Genomic DNA, 21,375 nt, shown 5'->3' with positions numbered 1-21,375 from the left:
TGGAATAACATAAACAGCAGTATAGAGGTAGAAGTGCGGTCTTCCAGGTCTCTACTGACTATGCTAAACTTAATTGGGTTTGTACCAACTAGCTCAGAGGTCACTGGAAACTTTCTTGACTGAATAGGAAGTGATCAGCTTCCCTGGTACAGACAAGAAGGGATTCAGTTTTCCAACAACCGAATAAACATGACAACTTTGCTCCTTAGAATAAGAGTCAATCTCTAGAGTCGTGTGAAACAATAGACAGTTATTTTACTCAGTCAGTTGTGCAGATTACTTTCACCAAGATGCAGAGAATAGAGAGACGGGCGTTTTCAATAAAAGATATTATTTATTGAACAGTCTTTCTTCTCATGCAAGAGAAATGAATTGCCACAATTGCAAGACTTGTTATCATAAAAAGTGCGTACAGTAAAAGGAGGATTGCGAAATAATACTGTAAAAGCATTGATATGGTTTCTTAGCCATACAATGGTTAAAATGAATAAAATATATACATTCATATATACATTAGGCAACTGGTGCTTCTAACTACGCCTACCCCAATGTACCTGACCTAAGCCTATTACTTGGGAGGGAGTAAGTAGCAGTTTAGTTAAGTTGGTTTTGCCAAGGATTTGCTTCAAGAATTCTCTCTAAGGGTTTAGTCAACACCATACCTCTGGAATAGAATGTTGGAGGTCTTGTTTCTCCTTTCAGGACTCGATATCCCAGTCACTCGCAAGAGTAGGCTGGAAACGCCGGAGCTGGATTTTCTCGGCAAGAGAAAAGACAACGTCTCTCTCAGCGCGTCAAGGAGGAGGATGGGCAGCGTCCGTGGGCTGCTTGCATCTGCTGGGCTCTGCAAGGGACAGCTGTTCTGCGCCTGTATTCACCACACCATCGTTATCGTGGTCGCAGCGTTTGCTTAAGGCAACGTTGGTAATATTTATACCTGAAAGATGCCTTGTTTGACGTAAGTTTTTGGACATAAGACGTCAATAAAGATGTCACTAGGAAGTGATCGTCCTTTCAGTGCTCATTAGAGTTCTATTACTAATCAAAACATAGCAAGCGGGGCTTTCCCAGGTTGCTGAGTTTTATCTTGTTGAAGAACTCGGAGTGTAATCTAGGAATCTAAGACAGTGGCGTCTGCTGTGTCATCTGCTGTAATGAGCTGCAGAGGCGAGTTTCAGAAATATGGCTGAAAATATGGCTCTGGTCTTTTATGCCATTATAGGGATATGAATGGATTATAGCCATATAGGGGCATAAGGTCACAGTATTGATCGGGGTCCTAGATTAGAACACGACAGCAGGATGTCCAAACCTGCTCACATCTAGTCCCCTATTCTTCACTGTATGGGTCGAATATGTACTCCTGATGGGGGAGCAATTAACAGGCTGAGGCAGCTGGAAACTCCTAGAAGGCCTCAGAAAGGTTAAGGCAGGAAAAGGCCTACTTTCCGGAGTGGCATTTTTAAAATTGTAATCTAAAATCTGACTTTAACATTAAGGGGGATTGTAAATCACAATTCATTTGAGTTCATACATGGTATTTCTACCTGTTCCCAATCACAAGTGACCACTTATTAAATGTAACATGGTAACCCAATGTTATCCTACGGGAGAGGTAGGCCTCACAGTATTGAAAGCAGGATTCTGGAGTTTTTCACTACCAGGACATGTAAAACTTAAAACCGCATGTTCTATCCTTTAACCCCTTCGACGCTGGTGACAAAGCCAGCTCGTCATGGGCGTTACCTGCGCTACGCGGATGACGAGCTGGCTTTGTCACGTTACCCGCGATTTTCAAATTTCAGTGCACAGCGGGAAAACCCGCTAGCGCGCATGCGGTTAAATACCTTGCATCCTGCCCTATGGGCTGTTTAGAGCCTTCCATAGGGGTGACATATATGTTTTAAAAAGGAAGGCTCAGGCCTGGCAATTTTTTTTTTTGCCATGTCGGATTTGCAGTTTACAACTGCACACAGGCTGTAGTGGCAGGCCTAAGGCTTGTTTTTAAAGGGCTACTGAAGGTGGTGGCACAATATGCGCAGCAGGCCCACTAGTAGCAATTAATTTAAGGCCCTGGGTACATGCATTACCAATTTAGTAGGGACTTATAAGTCAATTATAGTAATATAGTATTAAATGTGCCAATTGAGTGAAAGCTAATTTTACCATGTTTAAAGAGAGAGAGAGAGAGCACAAGCATGTTAGCACGGGTTAGCAGTGGTAAAGTGCACACAGACCTAATGCCAACAAAAACAAATTTCAGCAAAGAGGAGAGGAGAAGGCCAAAACCTCTAAGAAAAGACCACAAGATGGCTTTCAGGCCAAAGAAAGCTAAGTCTTAGTCATACTATATGATGATGTTTTCCAAGATCTGTACCCCTCCTTACCCAGTGCCAAGGTAGCACCATAATGCCCACCTTATTACAGCTCTTATCACCTCTTATGACCAACATGGTAACAGCTTATACTGGCTTCCTGTGTGACTTCTCCAGCAATTGAGTCCCTCTTTCTACTGGGTGGCCTTTCTGCCTGGTACCACTCATGCTAACAAAGGGCAACCCAACCATTGACAACTTCTGTAAAGAAAAGGCCAGCTCGCCCGCCAGCGGGTACTCACAGCCGAAGTAGCAGGACAGGATGAGGATGCAGATGAAGATAATCAGGAATGTGATGTCTGTCTCCAGGATTCCTGCCGGAAGAGAGAGAGAGAAGACTAGTTAATTCTAAGAGTGGGATTTCATTCCGGAGGACACGAGTAGAGATGGGGCAGAGCAGGCAGCACAGACTCAAGGCGCATTCAAGAAGGTTGAAAGGAACCTCAGCAAGTCTACTGTACTCCATGTACGTCTTAGAGGAACATGAGCATTCACCCCAAAAAACAATCAATAGAGAAGGCAGTGACTTCTGTGTGGCATTGAGAGAATAGTGTAAACATATCACCCAATTCATGTAGCAAGACCCCGCGCCCAGCAAAGAACTTAAGTTGATTGAATACCACTTCTTGAATGGGTGGCTACCGTCTAATTATATATAGCAGGGATGGAAATCATTTCTTCTACTCAGTTCTCTATCTACACCCCAAATCGGACAAGGCACACCCCATGTGCAGGCAAGTCTCAGCCACCAATCGCAGCCCTGAATGTTCCACTGTAACAGAGTCAGGTCCAGAGATGGTGCTCTGCAGGGTCGACCAGCATTCAAGACGTTCAGACTGATCTCAGGGGTGTCAGTCAGCACCAAAGTCACCTCCGTAGACTCCTCTCACCTGTTGAGATCGGGTGGACATGATCTGACCGGCACGGGCTCACTGGTCACTACAGACACCCCCCATGATATCAACACGTACATGAATTCTGTGCGCCTGATATGGTGAGATTCCCAAGGGAGCGCTGGTCCTTCTGGCACTGCCTGCTCAAAAAACACATCATGATAGCTTCAAGTTGTGAATAAACTGAGGTTTGAACTTACCAAACTCGTCAGCAGAGAAGTGCCGGGTCCAGAAGGACTTCCCGTTGGTGAGGACCATCTCATACTCCAGCTCCAGCCCATCGCCCTGTGAACAAGAACCACTCACAGCTCAGAGAGGTAAGGACAGGACTAAAGGATTGGGGTTGTACTCAGTCTAAAAAGACAGCTGCTAATTATAGGTTTTGAGGGTGAGGAACAAACTATTTAACCAGGAGGAGCAATCACATTTAGAGGCACCAGGGACCTGCTCTGTCCCATTACAAAACCCCCAAAGGAGCTAAAAGATGATGAAGAGCTGGAGAAGCACTCACCCCGCACTTGCTGAGGGCAATGTACCACCACCTCTCGCGCACCGACCGGAAGCTCCTTCCACTGTTACACGACAAGTAGCGGACCCCATCCTCCGCCAGCAACTTTGAAAAAGAGAAACAAACCCTTGAGTCTGAAGGTGTATCAAGGAGGAAGAAGAGAGAATGAACAAGGAGGAAGAAGAGGAGAAGGCAGAACAAGGAGGGGGGAAACAAAAAGGAGGAAGGAGACACAATAAGAAAGAAGGCTGGAATGAGCAAGACGAAATAGTCCTGTGAAGAGCAGAGGAACAGAAAGAGTGAATGATGGAGGAATGAAGGGTAGGCATCCCTTCCTGAACCCTCTGGAAAAGGACCCCAAAGGATGACCTGACTGGCAGGAAGAGAAACAAAGGGGCGGGCCAGAAACACCAGACTGAGGAAAAGTAGGGATGACAGGGAGAAGAAACCAGACAGGCACACACCTCCTGCACAGGGACTGACTAGTGGTACCCACCCACCCCACACCATCTTGAATGTTCCTTACCTAAAAACAGGAGAATGAACAGCAAATATGGTGAATTAAAATAGACATTGCACAGTCCTTGAGAGTGCCTATTGCTGGGACAGTAAGGGTACTGAGCAGCAGAGTGCAACAGAGAGAGTCTGTGGGAAGTTAGCTTTGCCTCACTGGTTAGTACCTTCTGGAGATCCTCTTGGGCAAAGACTCTGCCCTGCGGTGAGTCTGGATTCTGCACCTATTAAAACAATCCTGGGAGTCCAGCCCTTGTCTCTCCAGCTCTGTCATTTGTTCTGATAGAAAAGGATGTCCTTCTGGCTTCAGATAAAAGCCTCTGCAAACCTCACTTCCTCTGATCCCAACTCCTGGCTCCTCGCCTACTGTCGAGGATTTCTGCTGGAGAAGGAAGCCTAAACAACGGAGCTGGGACAGAGTGAGGAAGCTGGCCAGCAACATCAACCCACGAAAGTCTTAGAAACACAAATGTACTTAAAGAACAAACTTACTAAGGTCCTGATTAAGAACTTGACAGACGTGTTACTCCATCACAACGGTGATGGATATCCCGTCCGTCAAAATATAAATGCATAGGATATAATGGGATTTATATTTCGGCAGACAGGATATCCATCACTGTCGTTACGGAGTAACCCGTCCACCGAGGTCTAAATCGAGCACAAAATGAGCAGATCCCAGTGAGCGGAAGTCGGAGGGGAGAGAAGTCTGAGGTCCAACATGCATTTTGGAGCAGATGTTGTCAAATACATGGCTATACTGTTTAGTGTAAGATATAGTCATTGTGGATAAAACAACCTCCGTAGAAAGGGGGGGGCATAGTTATGAGAATTGTGGCACAGGGCTTTGCAGCAAGTCACCTTGCTGTGCTACCCTGCTTCACTCAGAAAGGGCAGGAAAGCACAGACTTTATCCAATGCAATCCATTCCTGTCCTTTCCCCTGTACTGGTGCTGTTTCGGCAGCCTAGCGCCAACGCACGCAACCTTCCACTACGGCGCAAGGGTGTCTGCCTTGTAGGCAGAATTGTTTTTGTGCAGGAAGGGGCACCTTTGTGCCCAAAAACAATTCATAGCTGTGTTTTCCTCTTTCTATGTGTGCTGCAGCACGTACAGAAAGAGGAGAAAACAAGGAGGAATAAAGATATTTCTCCTCGTTACGCCTCACCCAATGGGGAGGTGGATCTTTTTGGCACATTCCCACGTTCATCAGGTTTGGTTAATCTGGGAATGCATCTTAACATGGGACTCGTGTGGGACCACCCACCCCAACGCCCATGGAACGCCTCCCTTGCGCAGAGTAATGCATCGTAGTGATTTGCGCTGAGCGGCATTAATTTCTATTTATGAAATCATTCAAAGCCACGCAAAGTGGCTCTGTGTGTCTTCATAAGTATGACTTGGAGCTTTGCATCGTGCATGTACCACGTTCCGTGATGCAAGCATGACGCAGGGCCCTCGTAAATATGCCCCCGAGTGTTCGAGTAGCTGACATATCAAAAACAAGTGCTGGAATAGCAACTCAGCAACCACTGGTCAATAGAAGGGGTTTCATTTCTTTACTTCACAACTTAAAGTAGTGTTTTATAAAGCGAGGGAAGAGAAGTGAGGTGTCTCAATACACAACCCTGTTGTAAGAGCCTTTCCCCACCGAGTGGGCAGGTTGTAGACCCCAGCCTCCACTGGGGATTGGTCAGTGTGATATGTGGAATGAGAAAGGTTCTCTGGGCTCGGATCCTGGTTGGGGGCTTTTTCTGGCTCTTACCTGGAAGGGATGGGCTCTATGGGAGACATGCTGTCACCTTGGAGCCATCGCCTTTATCGGGGAGGTCAGTGGGTCCAGGGGACAGTGCTCTCACCTGGCATCCGGACCACGTGTAGTGTGTGGTCAGGTTGATGACCTGGTTGTTCTCCGGGCGGATGACAGATTCCTTCATGAAACAGTCCTGTGAGGAGAAGGGAGAGGAACACGTCACGCGAGGTCTGCTCGTTGCTGCTATAGCGCTGTGCTTAGAGGTTTTGAGAAGGTACCAGATCATGTTGTCGCTTCCACGCTAATGAAATGACCCCTATACCATGTCTCTGATCCCTCATCTCAACACTCATTAGGAGTGCACTTGTGCTGCTCCTGCACTGTCTGAACACCACCAGACAGGGTGCTGGGCTGTACTCTAGGCGCTGTACGCGGCAGACACCTGGCTCAGACCTGCTCAGCCCACACCCACCCTCCAGGGCAGGGTGGGCTTCTCTGGGCTCACCGTGGGGACAGTGGTCAGGCTGTGACCTTGGCTGGAAGCTTCAGAAAGGAGTGAACTGTGTTACTAGATATGGGGCAGTGGGGGAGGGGCATATAAAGACCCCCACACCCCCATGCAGGTGTGCAAAGAGTCTGAAATACAAGCCCAGGGGCCCACAGTACAAAACTATGCAGATAATGTTTATTTTTTACATAAAGGCAGTTTTGGAAAGGTTGTTTACTTAGAGCTCCAATTCCACAGGGTTTGCAAATTTCAGAGATTGGCACACTTTAAACTATTCCCCTCAACAGCCCTGAACTCTTGATAGAATCACATCAGTATCACATTCACCACTACAGCCAATCTGTGTCGTTACTTTGGTCTTTTTGTTGTGTTGCAGCCAGTAAGAGAGAAGAGCTCTGACCCCACTCCCATGGCCATGTACAGACTCTAAGCCACAAATATCCCCAAACTAATGTGGGAGGAAGTTCTCCGTTAGTGACTCTACGAGAGACACCGGGGGACACCTGTAGGTTCCAGGTAAGTACCTTTTCTTCTCCAACATTTCATCTTTCAGACACGCATGCTTTGAGGGAAACAACCTTTACAACGCAACCATTACATCGCACTACACTTACAACGCAGTCATTACATCGCAACATCCTTTACAACGCATGTCACTACAACGCAAGCATTAAAACGGATACCATTACAATGCATGACACTACATCGAATGTCACTACAACGCAGGCATTACAATGCATACCATTACAAAGCATATTATTGGAGTTAGAATAGTAATTTTTAACCCCTACTCTATCCAACACTTACCCTACTGTTGCACCCCCTGGAGTTAGAATAGTAATTTTTGCCCCATACTATCCCATACTTACCTTAAATGCAATGTAATGGAATGCGTTGTAATGGTATGCGTTGTAAAGGTAGTATGCGATGTAATGGAATGCGTTGTAAAGGTAGTTTTTTAAAATGCGATGTAGTCATGCGATGTAATGGAATGCTTTGTAGTGGATGTTGCGATGTAAAAATTGCGTTGTAAGTGCATGCGTTGTAAATGTATGCGTTGTAATGTCATACATTCCTGTTTTGAATCAGATCACTGAGCAGCACAAACTGCCCGCTGTGGATGGAGTGAGGCAGGATTCACTGCACTGCCCCCCCTACACTGATCACGCCTCAACATCGGACATCCAAGTAGTGCTGATAAACATATATGACATCCAACACATACTAGTGTTGCAGAAGTCCATTGGCCAGACCTTCAGATGGATAAAGATGGAGAAAGGGCTGCATTCGCCCTCATTACTCCTGTGAGATGTGTAGCCACTCGTGGCTGACGAAGAAAGCACTACAAAGAAACTCTCAGGGGTATAAACGTGTTTGGGATGTTTCTTGCTCCTGGAAGCCTGGGCGAGGGATGCGAACTGCAGCTGTGTCTTAGGCACATCTTACCTCTGGGGGAAAAAACACCAGAATGACCCGTGCAGACTATGCTACAGCTTCTCTTTGTTCTCACACGTAGAAACCAGGACAGGACTACTAGGATGGCGACCTGCTCAACCACAGGCCTAGACTCACCCTTACTCTGAACAACAAATATAGAACATTTAGACTTAAGATAGACTTAAGACACACTAAAGACAAACTTAATACAAACTTAGGACAGACTTAAGACAGACTTAAGACAGACTTAAGACAAAATCCTAACTTTACTACTACTAAATGCCTAATGTGAATATCCAAAGTAGTAAGTTTCGGATTTTATCTTAAGTTAGCTCTGTGAATCGGGCCCTAAATATATAGTTACATTGCACAACAAATGTATAGTTTGCAAGGCACAATCAGGTATTTACATCCATTAAGGATGGTGGTAGAATCTTTACACCCAGTCCGGCGAAGGCCACGCTCTCCAGACCCGATCCCTAACCTATCAAGGAATGTTCTGATCAACCGATAGAGTCCAGGTCCAACTCTGATCAGCCAATAGAGTCCAGGTCCGGCTCTGGCCAGCCAAAAGATTCAGGGTCCGGCTCTGATCGGCCAATAGAGTCAAAGTCCGGCTCTGATCAGCCAATAAAGTCCAGTTCTGGCTCTGATCAACCAATAGAGTCCAGGTCCAGCTCCGATCAGCCAATAGAATCCAGGCCAGGCTGTGATCAACCAATAGAGTCCATGTCCGGCTCTGATCAGCCAATAGAGCCCTAGACGGTTCTTCAGCCAGACGCCCTAGATCTGGGCTCTGGGTACCCTCCTGTCTCTGTGAGGGGTGAAGGGGAGGCCGCATCTTATCATTTCTGGACATGGCGTCCTGTAGCACTGCTGCGAGTTGTTCCTTGGCGTGAATGTTCCATACTTTAGTCCTCCACGTGTTCAGCGTTGTGACGTGGAGCTCCACCACAGCAAGTCGGGCCACCAAGAGCAGGAAGAAAGCAAGTTAATGGCAGGCAGGGAGAGGGGAGCAACACGGGTCCTCCACCCGGCCCAGCAGGTGCCATGGCAGCTTGCATCAGTAGGACCACGCTTGCATACATGCCAACATTGTAGGACAGGGAGGTGGGAGATTTAAAATAAATTGGGAGAATGAAATCCCCCATTGATTTCTATTGTAGAAAATGCAACTTCAGGCAGGAGACAGCTAAAATAAAACCGTTTTTGGCTTGACAAATCGGTAGTCTCCCGCCTGAATCGGGTCTATTGGCATGTATGCGCTTGTTATGGCTTGTATTACTCCTACAACCCGGACCCAGGACTGCTGTGTGTGGGCACTCCCACCACAGGTGTGGGTATGTCCCTCTCGCTCCACGGCCTCTCCAGCAAACGGCGGGACTCTTGGTAATCGTCTTTAGGCAAACTAGTGTCATATACCCAGGCAGCATCATTTTAAATGCGTTGGCCCTACGCTGCAGGCAAATATATTGCGTTCTTTATCAGGGACACCCATGCTTTCTTCATCGGGGTCTTCTCATAACGGCCCTAGCTCTCCAAGGCGGTCTGTCCGCCCACATGCAAGTCCACATCTTCCGAGTGAGAGGCTTCACCATGCCTGTGGGGAGTGGCAACAGGAGAGAGCGGAAGAGATGCCGCAGTCGAGGCAGAGAGTTCATCTTCACGCACTTTACTCGGCCCACCCAAGAGACGCAAGCCTGCCCCATCTGTACAGACCTCTGAAAAGTACGTCCAGAAGAGGGAGGAAGTTGCTCTGATGTACTTCGGTTGTAGTGGGGGGATAACAACCACCAGATATTTGATTCCATTTGGGCCCATCACCCGGTCCATCACCCGCCGCACCCGACAGACCACACCCGCAACCTGTGCATCATCTTCAACAGCAAGCTGTCTATGAACAAACAGATGGACAAAGTGTCGTCCGCCGGCTTCCACACCATACGCAAACTCCACAAGATCTTCAGGTGGCTCCTACTCAACACCAGAAGAAGCAGCAGGCTCTCGCCACCGGCAGGCTGAGCTACGGGAACACACTCTACGTAGGAATCACAGCACGCCTCCTGAAGAGATTTAAGACAATACAAAACTCAGTGGAAAGACTCATCCTCGACCTCCAGAGACGATCCCGCATCACACCCCACCCCAAGAACCCACACTGGCTCCCAATCCAGAGGAGATGCCAGTTCAAGATGTTGACCCACACATACAAAGCCCTGCACAACGAAGCACCAGCATACATCAACAAACGTATGACCTTCCACCAATTGACCGGACACCTACGATCCACCTCTCTCTTCCTCGCAGACACCCTCGGATCCACCGAGGCAACAGCGGAGGACGCTTCTTCTCACACCTGGTAGCCAAAGCTTGGAACGACCTGTCCCTGCACCTTGGGACCGCCACATCGCTCCGGCAATTCAGAAAAGGTCTCAAGACCGGGCTGTTCAAATGAACAGAGCACCAGGAGGCAGTTAGACACTCAAGCGCCTTGAGACCCTCACGGGTGATTTGCCGCTCTTTACAAATCCTCGATTGATTGATTTGGGGCCAGTTGAAGCCCATATCCTGTGGCTGGGGTCTCACCGTCCTTCCGGTCTGCCCCCAATCGCTGTGGATTTCTGACAGTTCACTTTTCATCCTGTTGCCAAGCGGAAATGCTAATTTTCAGACAAAGCGGGGGGAGAGGGGGCACCCTATGGGCTCCGCGAGGTGGGAATGGCTCATCAGTGGCGGCTCCTCCAATAAGGCGGAGGAGCGTCGCCCACTGCTTTGAAGCAGTGAAAGAAAGGAAAAATAAAACGAAAGAAAGGAAAAATAAAATGAAAAAAAGGAAAAATAAAATGAAAGAAAGGAAAAATAAAACGAAAGAAAGGAAAAATAAAATGAAAGAAAGGAAAAATAAAACGAAAGAAAGGAAAAATAAAACGAAACAAAGGAAAAATAAAACGAAACAAAGGAAAAATAAAATGAAAGAAAGGAAAAATAAAATGAAAGAAAGGAAAAATAAAATGATAATAACTTGATGTTATGTTGATGTTATTTGTTCCTGCTGTTGCAGCATGGGGGCAGGACTGCTCTACTCACAGGGCAGGGAGGGGGGCAGGACTGCTCCACTCACAGGGCAGGGAGGGGGGGCAGGACTGCTCTACTCACAGGGCAGGGAGGGGGGGGGCAGGACTGCGCCACTCACAGGGCAGGGGGAGAGGGCAGGACTGCTCTACTCACAGGGCAGGGAGGGGTGGCGGGCACACTGAAGTGCGCATGATGCTTTGGCCGCCGTCTCCTGCCAGCCAAACAGTCATGCTTACTTAGCATGTTCTGCCCTCAGGCTGCCTTACAGCATGGGTGGAGAACATATCCAGGCCCCCAGTCCCCATCTGAGTGCCAAACTAAGGCTCTCAGACCAATCACAACGCTGCATTGCAGCATTGTGTTTGGCTTAGGGGAGCCTGGCTGCTTCCTGTTCGGCATGGGACAGAGCGGGGAGGAGGTAAGTCTCTTTTTCAGTTTTTTCCACCCCCTCGCCTCTCACCTCCTGCCCGCCACCCCAGATCTGTGCCAGCCGCCACTGATGAGTGATGACAAATCCGCACATTTTCGATTTTTTTAAGTTAACAAAAGGTCTCGTAGGGTAAAGTGCATGCGCTGTGTCCGGCGAGACCTAACAACCAAGGGCGCCCATTGAGCCCCCTCTGGGTGCTTTCAGAGGAATCCATTTCTCATTGTGTCGTGTTTTCATTTACTAGAGCAAACTTTGAATACAAATTATGAAAATGTTCCTTCTGTGTTGTACTTTCCGTCCATAATTGGCTCAGCTTCGGTTCCTATGGAAACAGACACCTCTCGTGCTGTGCTGGCAGTGCTGCCAGCACAGCTAGGACCACACTCCACCCTTGTACACAAGCCCCTCTTTAGCTGCACACCACCCAGACAAGGAATGTTGCCTGGGCAACCAAACGTTACATGTGGAGAAGCACAGAGGGTTGCTATGGCTACGGAGACACAACCTGAGCCGCCCACCACACATGGGCATGTACAGGCCCTGGCCTGGACACACGTGTATGGGCATGCACACAACAGCAGGGGGTGAACATGAGGAAACTAGAGCATGAGCAGGAGATGTATGCCATGGAGGGAGAGCATGCGCAGGAGATGTATGCTATGGAGGGAGAGCATGCGCAGGAGATGTATGCCATGCAGGGAGTGCATGCGCAGGAGATGTATGCCATACAGGGAGTGCATGTGCAGGAGATGTATGCCATGCAGGGAGTGCATGCGCAGGAGATGTATGCTATGCAGGGAGTGCATGCGCAGGAGATGTATGCCATGGAGGGAGTGCAGGAGATGTATGCCATGGAGGGAGAGCATGCCCAGGAGATGTATCCGCTGGAGGGAGTGCCGTCACAGGAGATGTATGCCATGGAGGGAGTGCAGGAGATGTATGCCATGGAGGGAGAGCATGCCCAGGAGATGTATGCGCTGGAGGGAGTGCCGTCACAGGAGATGTATGCCATGGAGGGAGTGCAGGAGATGTATGCCATGGAGGGACAGCATGCGCAGGAGATGTATGCCATGCAGGGAGTGCATGCGCAGGAGATGTATGCCATGCAGGGAGTGCATGCGCAGGAGATGTATGTTATGTTATGTTATGTTATGTTATGTTACGTAACTCTTATATAGCGCATGGCTACCCCAGCAACGAGGCGTCCCAGCGCTTGCAGACAGGTCCAATCACATAACAGCCGGAGGAATGCGGCAGGATATCTATTCACCGCGGAACCCTAAATAGAAGAAAACAGCCAAGTTTTTACTTGTTTTCGAAATTGTAGGTGGTTTGTGATGGAACGTACACCTAGAGGAATAGAGTTCCAGAGTTTTGGGGCCCGAAACCTAAAAGAGCGGCCACCAGCTCTACACCTCCGAATCTTGATGGTACAGGCAAGGAAGAGGTCCACAGACCGGAGTGCACGCTGTGGAACATAGAAGGAACAGATTCCTTGCAAGATTTTAGGACCTAGACAATGTAACATTCTATGCATAACACACAGGGTCTTAAATTGAATGCGTTGTTTTACGGGCAGCCAATGGAGCCTGCGCAAAACCTGAGAGGTATGGCAGCGTCTTGGTAAGCCGAACAGGGTCCGAGCTGCCGCATTCTGAGCTTTCTGTAGTCTATTGATGACTGTCAGATTGGACCCAAGCATTAATACATTGCAATAGTCCAGATGGGATAGGACCATAGCCTGGACAATTGTCTGACGGGTGGAAGATTCAAAGAAGCCAAGAATAGGTTTCAGAGAGCGCAGGCGGCCATAGCAAGTACCAGCTATCCTCTTCGCATGGGAATCCAGGGTGAGAGCATCATCTAAGATCACACCTAGATTCTTAACTTCCTTCTTGGGCATAGGCGGTGAGCCCAATGTAGGGGGCCACCACCGCTCGTCCCACTTTTGAGTGTCCGGGCCAACCAGGAGGACTTCAGTCTTAGATGAATTTAACTGAAGACAGTTCTCCGTAAGCCAGCTGGAAATGGCCACGATATCCTCTTGGAATTTGGCTTGATCACCAACGATGTTATTAGAGAAGGTGAAGATCAGCTGTGTATCGTCCGCATAAGATATTAGTTCGATGTTACGTTCCCTGGCCAATGTGGCCAGGGGGCGGACATACACATTAAACAGCGTGGGGCTGAGGGCAGAGCCCTGAGGAACACCACAGCCCAATGGAAAACTGCCGGATGAGCACGGGGGAGCATGAACCTGGAAGGAACGGTCAGATAGAAATGACACGAACCAGTCCAGAGCATCCTCTCTGACACCTATCTCCCATAGCCTCCTGACTAGGATCCCACGGGAGACGGTGTCGAACGCCGCACTCAAATCTAGCAGCACCACAGCTGAGGTGTCACCCCTGTCTTGTGCCACCCTTAGATGTTCTGTGACGGCCAGTAAGGCTGACTCCGTGCTATGTTTGGCACGGAATCCGTTCTGAGACTCCTCCAAGATCCCATTAGTCTCCAGAAAATCCGTCAGAGTAGAATTGACATGTGCCTCCATTACTTTGGCCAAGTAAGGAAGCAGCGAGATAGGCCGGAAACTTTCTGGCTTAGAGGGGTCCAGGGTGGGTTTTTTTAACAAGGGGACCACTTTGGCATGTTTCCACGATTTTGGGATGGTAGCTGATTGCAGAGATTTAATAATCAGTTTTTGCCCTTCTGTCAAGATAGATTCCGGAAACAATCTAAACATCTCGGGTTTGACAGGATCTTCCGGGGACCCCGACTTGATTCTTAAAGTTAGGGGTTCCATGTCTGTCTGAGAGATGAGTGGGAGCGTTAGGAGAGAATAGGGAAGGCTCAATGAGTCCGTAGTAGGTCTGTAGGTCATAGATGGTTCTCCAGAGTTAAATGTATTATAAATCCCTTGTACTTTATTAATGAAGAAGTGAGCCAGCTCTTCGCAATGTGAGTCAGATACTATGGTGCTATTAGTCCCCACGGGGGATGTAGTAAGCTCCTTCACTAACGCAAAGATAGTTTTTGTGCGATTTGTGCTGGCATTGATCAGATCAGTATAATAACTAGCCTTGGTCTTTTTTATCAACTTGTGGTAGGCTTTTGTAGCAATTCTGAAATTGGACTTGGCTACCAAATCATACGATCTTCTCCAGATACGTTCAAGTACCTTACACTCCTTTTTAGGTCTCGGCGTCAACGCGCGGAAGCGCGTCTCCGCCGAGATCTTTTGTCAGCGACTATCATTCCCAGGAGACAGTCCTGGCCACGCGCATCCTTCCAGGCGATTTGTAACTGGAACGCGCGCTGTGGCCAGGCGCTGTCTCCTGGGAAGCGCAAGCACCACACACGCATGCGCATACACACACACACGCGCCCATGCACGCACGCACATACATACATACAGAGACACCACCCCTGACTCATACACACGCGCGCGCACACACACAAGTGCACCGAGGCCCCCCCTCCCCCGCCGTCACCGTCGCGCACATACATACACACACACACACGAGCATACACACACACAAGTGCACCAATCGCGCTCCAGACCCCCCTCCCCCTCCCCCTCCCCCGCCGTCACCGTCGCGCACATACATACACACACACACACGAGCATACACACACACAAGTGCACCAATCGCGCTCCAGAACTTACCTTACCTCAGCACGCGGCGCCCAACCTCCTGCTGGCGCGGCCCCGGGGCTCTACACCGCTCACAGGAGCCCCGGGCCGCGAGACGCTACGACTCCGCCTGCCTCCTCTTCCGGTGTGAACGTGGCCCCGCCCCCGTCACAGGCGACCGTGCCTGACTTCCGGGGCGGCCGCGAGTTCAATGAAATGCAATAAATACCATAAATGCAATTGTATTCAATAGCTGATTAATAGGTTTTCCAAGCCCTCACCTAACGGTGTTTAAACAGGATTTAAATTAATGCTTACAATTCTGCCCGGAGCATCCTGCTCCTGCTTCATTCTAAGAACAAAGTTACCATAACTCCTTGCTAAGCAAAGCTCAGCAGTTGTATGCACCCGTGTTTCATCTGCCAACAATTTACATGTTTAAATTATGAATGGTTGAGTATGCAATCATCCCCTTTTGCACAACACAAATACAACACAGGCAACGTTCCAGGGATTCGCTGTTAGTTCTCAAAATGGACACTGATGAAAGACGCTTTGTTTACATCACCCATTGATTGAACTCATGCAAGAAAATCGCTTGCCGTACTGCCAAATTCTGTCTCTCTCTCGTTGAACCCGCATCTACATTTTGGATTAAAGCATACAGTGAATTCCAACAGCCCTCAAGCCAACGTGCGATAGAATGTGAACGTTTATATTCAAACATATTCAGAAGGACGCGACCACAGAGTTAAAAACAAGCATTGGAAAAGCCAATAGGTCTCTTCTACATAAGGTATTGGGTTTGTCAATGCTTGGTGGTGGTGAGTGGTGAGTGCAGAGTGGTGAGTGCAGAGTGGTGAGTGCAGAGTGGTGAGGGCAGAGTGGTGAGTGCAGAGTGGTGAGGGCAGAGTGGTGAGGGCAGAGTGGTGAGTGCAGAGTGGTGAGTGCAGAGTGGTGAGTGCAGAGTGGTGGTGAGTGCAGAGTGGTGAGTGCAGAGTGGTGAGTGCAGAGTGGTGAGTGCAGAGTGGTGAGGGCAGAGTGGTGAGGGCAGAGTGGTGAGGGCAGAGTGGTGAGGGCAGAGTGGTGAGGGCAGAGTGGTGAGTGCAGAGTGGTGGTGAGTGCAGAGTGGTGGTGAGTGCAGAGTGGTGGTGAGTGCAGAGTGGTGAGTGCAGAGTGGTGAGTGCAGAGTGGTGAGTTCAGAGTGGTGAGTGCAGAGTGGTGAGTGCAGAGGGGTGAGTGGTGCAGAGTGGTGAGTGCAGAGTGGTGAGTGCAGAGTGGTGAGTGCAGAGTGGTGAGTGCAGAGTGGTGAGTGGTGCAGAGTGGTGAGTGGTGCAGAGTGGTGAGTGCAGAGTGGTGAGGGCAGAGTGGTGAGTGGTGAGTGCAGAGTGGTGAGTGCAGAGTGGTGAGTGCAGAGTGGTGAGTGCAGAGTGGTGGTGAGTGCAGAGTGGTGGTGAGTGCAGAGTGGTGCTGAGTGCAGAGTGGTGGTGAGTGCAGAGTGGTGAGTGGTGAGTGCAGAGTGGTGAGTGCAGAATGGTGGTGAGTGCAGAGTGGTGGTGAGTGCAGAGTGGTGAGGGCAGAGTGGTGAGGGCAGAGTGGTGAGGGCAGAGTGGTGAGTGCAGAGTGGTGAGGGCAGAGTGGTGAGGGCAGAGTGGTGAGTGCAGAGTGGTGAGGGCAGAGTGGTGGTGAGTGCAGAGTGGTGGTGAGTGCAGAGTGGTGGTGAGTGCAGAGTGGTGAGTGCAGAGTGGTGGTGAGTGCAGAGTGGTGGTGAGTGCAGAGTGGTGGTGAGTGCAGAGTGGTGGTGTGGTGAGTGCAGAGTGGTGGTGAGTGCAGAGTGGTGGTGAGTGCAGAGTGGTGAGTGCAGAGTGGTGAGGGCAGAGTGGTGAGGGCAGAGTGGTGAGGGCAGAGTGGTGAGGGCAGAGTGGTGAGTGCAGAGTGGTGGTGAGTGCAGAGTGGTGGTGAGTGCAGAGTGGTGAGTGCAGAGTGGTGAGTGCAGAGTGGTGAGTGCAGAGTGGTGAGTGCAGAGTGGTGGTGAGTGCAGAGTGGTGGTGAGTGCAGAGTGGTGGTGAGTGCAGAGTGGTGAGTGGTGAGTGCAGAGTGGTGAGTGGTGAGTGCAGAGTGGTGAGTGGTGAGTGCAGAATGGTGGTGAGTGCAGAGTGGTGGTGAGTGCAGAGTGGTGAGGGCAGAGTGGTGAGGGCAGAGTGGTGAGTGCAGAGTGGTGAGCGCAGAGTGGTGGTGAGTGCAGAGTGGTGGTGAGTGCAGAGTGGTGGTGAGTGCAGAGTGGTGGTGAGTGCAGAGTGGTGAGTGCAGAGTGGTGGTGAGTGCAGAGTGGTGGTGAGTGCAGAGTGGTGGTGAGTGCAGAGTGGTGGTGAGTGCAGAGTGGTGGTGAGTGCAGAGTGGTGAGTGCAGAGTGGTGAGTGGTGAGTGCAGAGTGGTGAGTGGTGAGTGCAGAGTGGTGGTGAGTGCAGAATGATGGTGAGTGCAGAGTGGTGAGTGGTGAGTGCAGAGTGGTGAGTGGTGAGTGCAGAGTGGTGAGTGCAGAGTGGTGAGGGCAGAGTTTTATTTTTGATTTAAAGAAAAAAAATGTCATGAGCAATGCCAATAGCTCTACCTTTAATGATGCCGAGACCATTGCATTGCAAATGCTTGTTTTTTAGTACAAGCGCCTCACAGTACCATAACTGGGACTGCTTACGTTTAGGTCTTGACATGTTCCTGGGTATGAAATGATCCAGAGACTCATTGATCCATTCTCTATAGGCTAGATCCGCCTCATCCAGATTAGCAGGCCAGGCAGGTCGGGACTTAGTTAATCTAGCCTCAAATAGTGCCCCATCAAGTTTGTGCCATGCACGTCTCAAAAAAGGAGGAGGAGGCTTTCCCCCAGGGCCAGCTGGAATCCTAACAGTGATCTGTACCAAAAAATGGTCCGTCCAGCTAAGAGGACTAGGAGTGGAAACTGAAATTTCCTGAATGTTCGAAAACAACGGGTCCAGTAAGTGGCCTGCTAGATGGGAGGGCCCTACCACCAGCTGACGTAATTGGCAAGCTTCCATATCCCCTAGAAACTTCAGTATTGCTGGGGAGAGACTAGACTCCAGATGTAAATTGAGGTCCCCCAGAACACTGAAGTTAGCTGACTGTAAAATGAAGGCAGAGACATTAGAAACCAATGATTCCTGAAATGTACTCGCTAGCCCGGGAGGCCGATAAATCAGCACGCCCGTAAAAGTGAAGGTATCTGAGACCTTCAACTTAAAAAGTGCGCTCTCACAGTTGGCTATCTCTGTAGGGGAGAGAGTGCAAGAATAGATGTCTTTAAATATCACTGCCAATCCCCCTCCCCTGCCCTTAAATCTATTCTGAGTTAGAATGAGATAGTTAGAAGGGAGGGCTAATGCAGTGATGGCCAGTGTGTCATTCGTCAGCCATGTCTCTGTTAGGACTAGCAGGTCCGGGGAGTAGTCCGTAAGAAGCTCATAAATATCCTCATGATGTTTGACAAGGGACCTACAGTTAAGGCTTAATATCAGTAAGCTCGCGATATTGTTAGTTTTGTCAGCGAGGGCCGTTGGAAATGGGCCTGCCTCCGTAGCCTCAAAACTGCAGTAATTACACCGCAGGTCAAATGAGCCAGGATGCAATGAGTGTGGCGCACACGCCGTTTGACAACGGAGAGCAAATAACTCCTCACGGGCAAACCGGACCATGCTATCAGCTGGCAACCAGGGGTCCTGGCCACTGGCAACGGACCGGCACGGACGGGCGCAGACGGGCTCGCAGGGAGTGCATGCGCAGGAGATGTATGCCATGGAGGGAGTGCATGCACAGGAGATGTATGCCATGCAGGGAGTGCATGCGCAGGAGATGTATGCCATGGAGGGAGGGCATGCGCAGGAGATGAATGCCATGGAGGGACAGCATGTGCAGGAAATGTATGCCATAGAGGGAGAGCATGCGCAGGAGATGTATGCGCTGGAGGGAGAGAATGAGCAGGAGATGTATGCCATGCAGGGAGGGCATGCGCAGGAGATGTATGCCATGCAGGGAGTGCATGCGCAGGAGATGTACGCCATGGAGGGAGGGCATGCGCAGGAGATGAATGCCATGGAGGGACAGCATGTGCAGGAAATGTATGCCATAGAGGGAGAGCATGCGCAGGAGATGTATGCGCTGGAGGGAGAGAATGAGCAGGAGATGTATGCCATGCAGGGAGGGCATGCGCAGGAGATGTATGCCATGCAGGGAGTGCATGCGCAGGAGATGTATGCCATGCAGGGAGTGCATGCGCAGGAAATGTATGCCATGGAGGGAGTGCAGGAGATGTATGCCATGGAGGGACAGCATGCGCAGGAAATGTATGCCATAGAGGGAGAGCATGCGCAGGAGATGTATGCGCGGGAGGGAGAGCATGAGCAGGAGATGTATGCCATGCAGGGAGTGCATGCGCAGGAGATGTATGCCATGCAGGGAGTGCATGCGCAGGAGATGTATGCCATGCAGGGAGTGCATGTGCAGGAGATGTATGCCATGGAGGGAGTGCATGCGCAGGAGATGTATGCCATGCAGGGAGTGCATGTGGAGGAAATGTATGCCATGGAGGGAGTGCAGGAGATGTATGCCATGGAGGGAGAGCAGTCGCAGGAAATGTATGCCATAGAGGGAGAGCATGCGCAGGAGATGTATGCGCTGGAGGGAGAGCATGAGCAGGAGATGTATGCCATGCAGGGAGTGCATGCGCAGGAGATGTATGCCATGCAGGGAGTGCATGCGCAGGAGATGTATGCCATGCAGGGAGTGCATGTGCAGGAGATGTATGCCATGGAGGGAGTGCATGCGCAGGAGATGTATGCCATGCAGGGAGTGCATGCGCAGGAGATGAATGCCATGCAGGGAGTGCATGCGCAGGAGATGAATGCCATGCAGGGAGTGCATGCGCAGGAGATGAATGCCATGCAGGGAGTGCATGCGCAAGAGATGTATGCCATGGAGGGAGGGCATGCGCAGGAGATGAATGCCATGGAGGGAGTGCATGCGCAGGAGATGTATGCCATGGAGGGAGTGCATGCGCAGGAGATGTATGCCATGGAGGGAGTGCATGCGCAGGAGATGTATGCCATGGAGGGAGTGCATGCGCAGGAGATGTATGCCATGCAAGGAGTGCATGTGCAGGAGATGTATGCCATGCAGGGAGTGCATGCGCAGGAGATGTATGCCATGCAGAGAGTGCATGCGCAGGAGATGTGTGCGCTGGAGGGAGTGCATGCGCAGGAGATGTATGCCATGGAGGGAGTGCAGGAGATGTATGCCATGCAGAGAGTGCATGCGCAGGAGATGTATGCGCTGGAGGGAGTGCCGTCGCAGGAGATGTATGCCATGCAGGGAGTGCATGCGCAGGAGATGTATGCCATGCAGGGAGTGCATGCGCAGGAGATGTATGCCATGCAGGGAGTGCATGCGCAGGAGATGTATGCCATGGAGGGAGGGCATGCGCAGGAGATGAATGCCATGGAGGGAGTGCATGCGCAGGAGATGTATGCCATGGAGGGAGTGCATGCGCAGAAGATGTATGCCATGGAGGGAGTGCATGCACAGGAGATGTATGCCATGGAGGGAGAGCATGCGCAGGAGATGTATGCCATGGAGGGGGAGTATGCGTAGGAGATGTATGCCATGGGGGAGAGCATGCGCAGGAGATGTATGCCATGGAGGGAGAGCATGCGCAGGAGATGTATGCCATGGAGGGAGAGCATGCGCAGGAGATGTATACCATGCAGGGAGTGCATGCGCAGGAGATGTATTCCATGGAGGGAGTGCATGTGCAGGAGATGTATGCCATGCAAGGAGTGCATGTGCAGGAGATGTATGCCATGCAGGGAGTGCAGGAGATGTATGCCATGGAGGGAGTGTAGGAGATGTATGCCATGGAGGGAGAGCATGCGCAGGAGATGTATGCCATGGAGGGAGAGCATGCGCAGGAGATGTATGCCATGCAGGGAGTGCAGGAGGTGTATGCCATGGAGGGACAGCATGCGCAGGAGATGTATGCCATGGAGGGGGAGAATGCGCAGGAGATGTATGCCATGGAGGGAGTGCATGTGCAGGAGATGTATGCGCTGGAGGGAGAGCATGCGCAGGAGATGTATGCCATGGAGGGAGAGCATGCGCAGGAGATGTATGCCATGGAGGGAGTGCAGGAGATATATGCCATGGAGGGAGAGCATGCGCAGGAAATGTATGCCATGGA

At 50.3% G+C, this 21,375-nt stretch overlaps 1 protein-coding gene across 1 annotated transcript in view; it reads right to left on the bottom strand.

Annotated features, from left to right (window-relative positions):
- The window catches only part of TMEM145 (transmembrane protein 145), a 176,099-nt gene that overhangs the window by 68,102 nt on the left and 86,622 nt on the right, over window positions 1-21,375 (bottom strand). Inside the window, exons 4-7 of the mRNA XM_086929099.1 lie at window positions 6,148-6,234; window positions 3,780-3,881; window positions 3,469-3,553; window positions 2,618-2,689 (exon numbers count right to left, since the gene is read on the bottom strand). Coding sequence (XP_086785225.1) covers window positions 2,618-2,689; window positions 3,469-3,553; window positions 3,780-3,881; window positions 6,148-6,234 — 346 coding nt within the window. The remainder of the gene's footprint in view (window positions 1-2,617; window positions 2,690-3,468; window positions 3,554-3,779; window positions 3,882-6,147; window positions 6,235-21,375) is intronic.

Source organism: Lissotriton vulgaris, chromosome 7 (assembly GCF_964263255.1).
Source record: "Lissotriton vulgaris chromosome 7, aLisVul1.2, whole genome shotgun sequence".
Lineage (NCBI taxonomy): Eukaryota > Metazoa > Chordata > Amphibia > Caudata > Salamandridae > Lissotriton > Lissotriton vulgaris.
The sequence above is the reverse complement of the archived record's forward strand: the minus strand, read 5'-3'. Positions and strand labels throughout refer to the sequence as shown.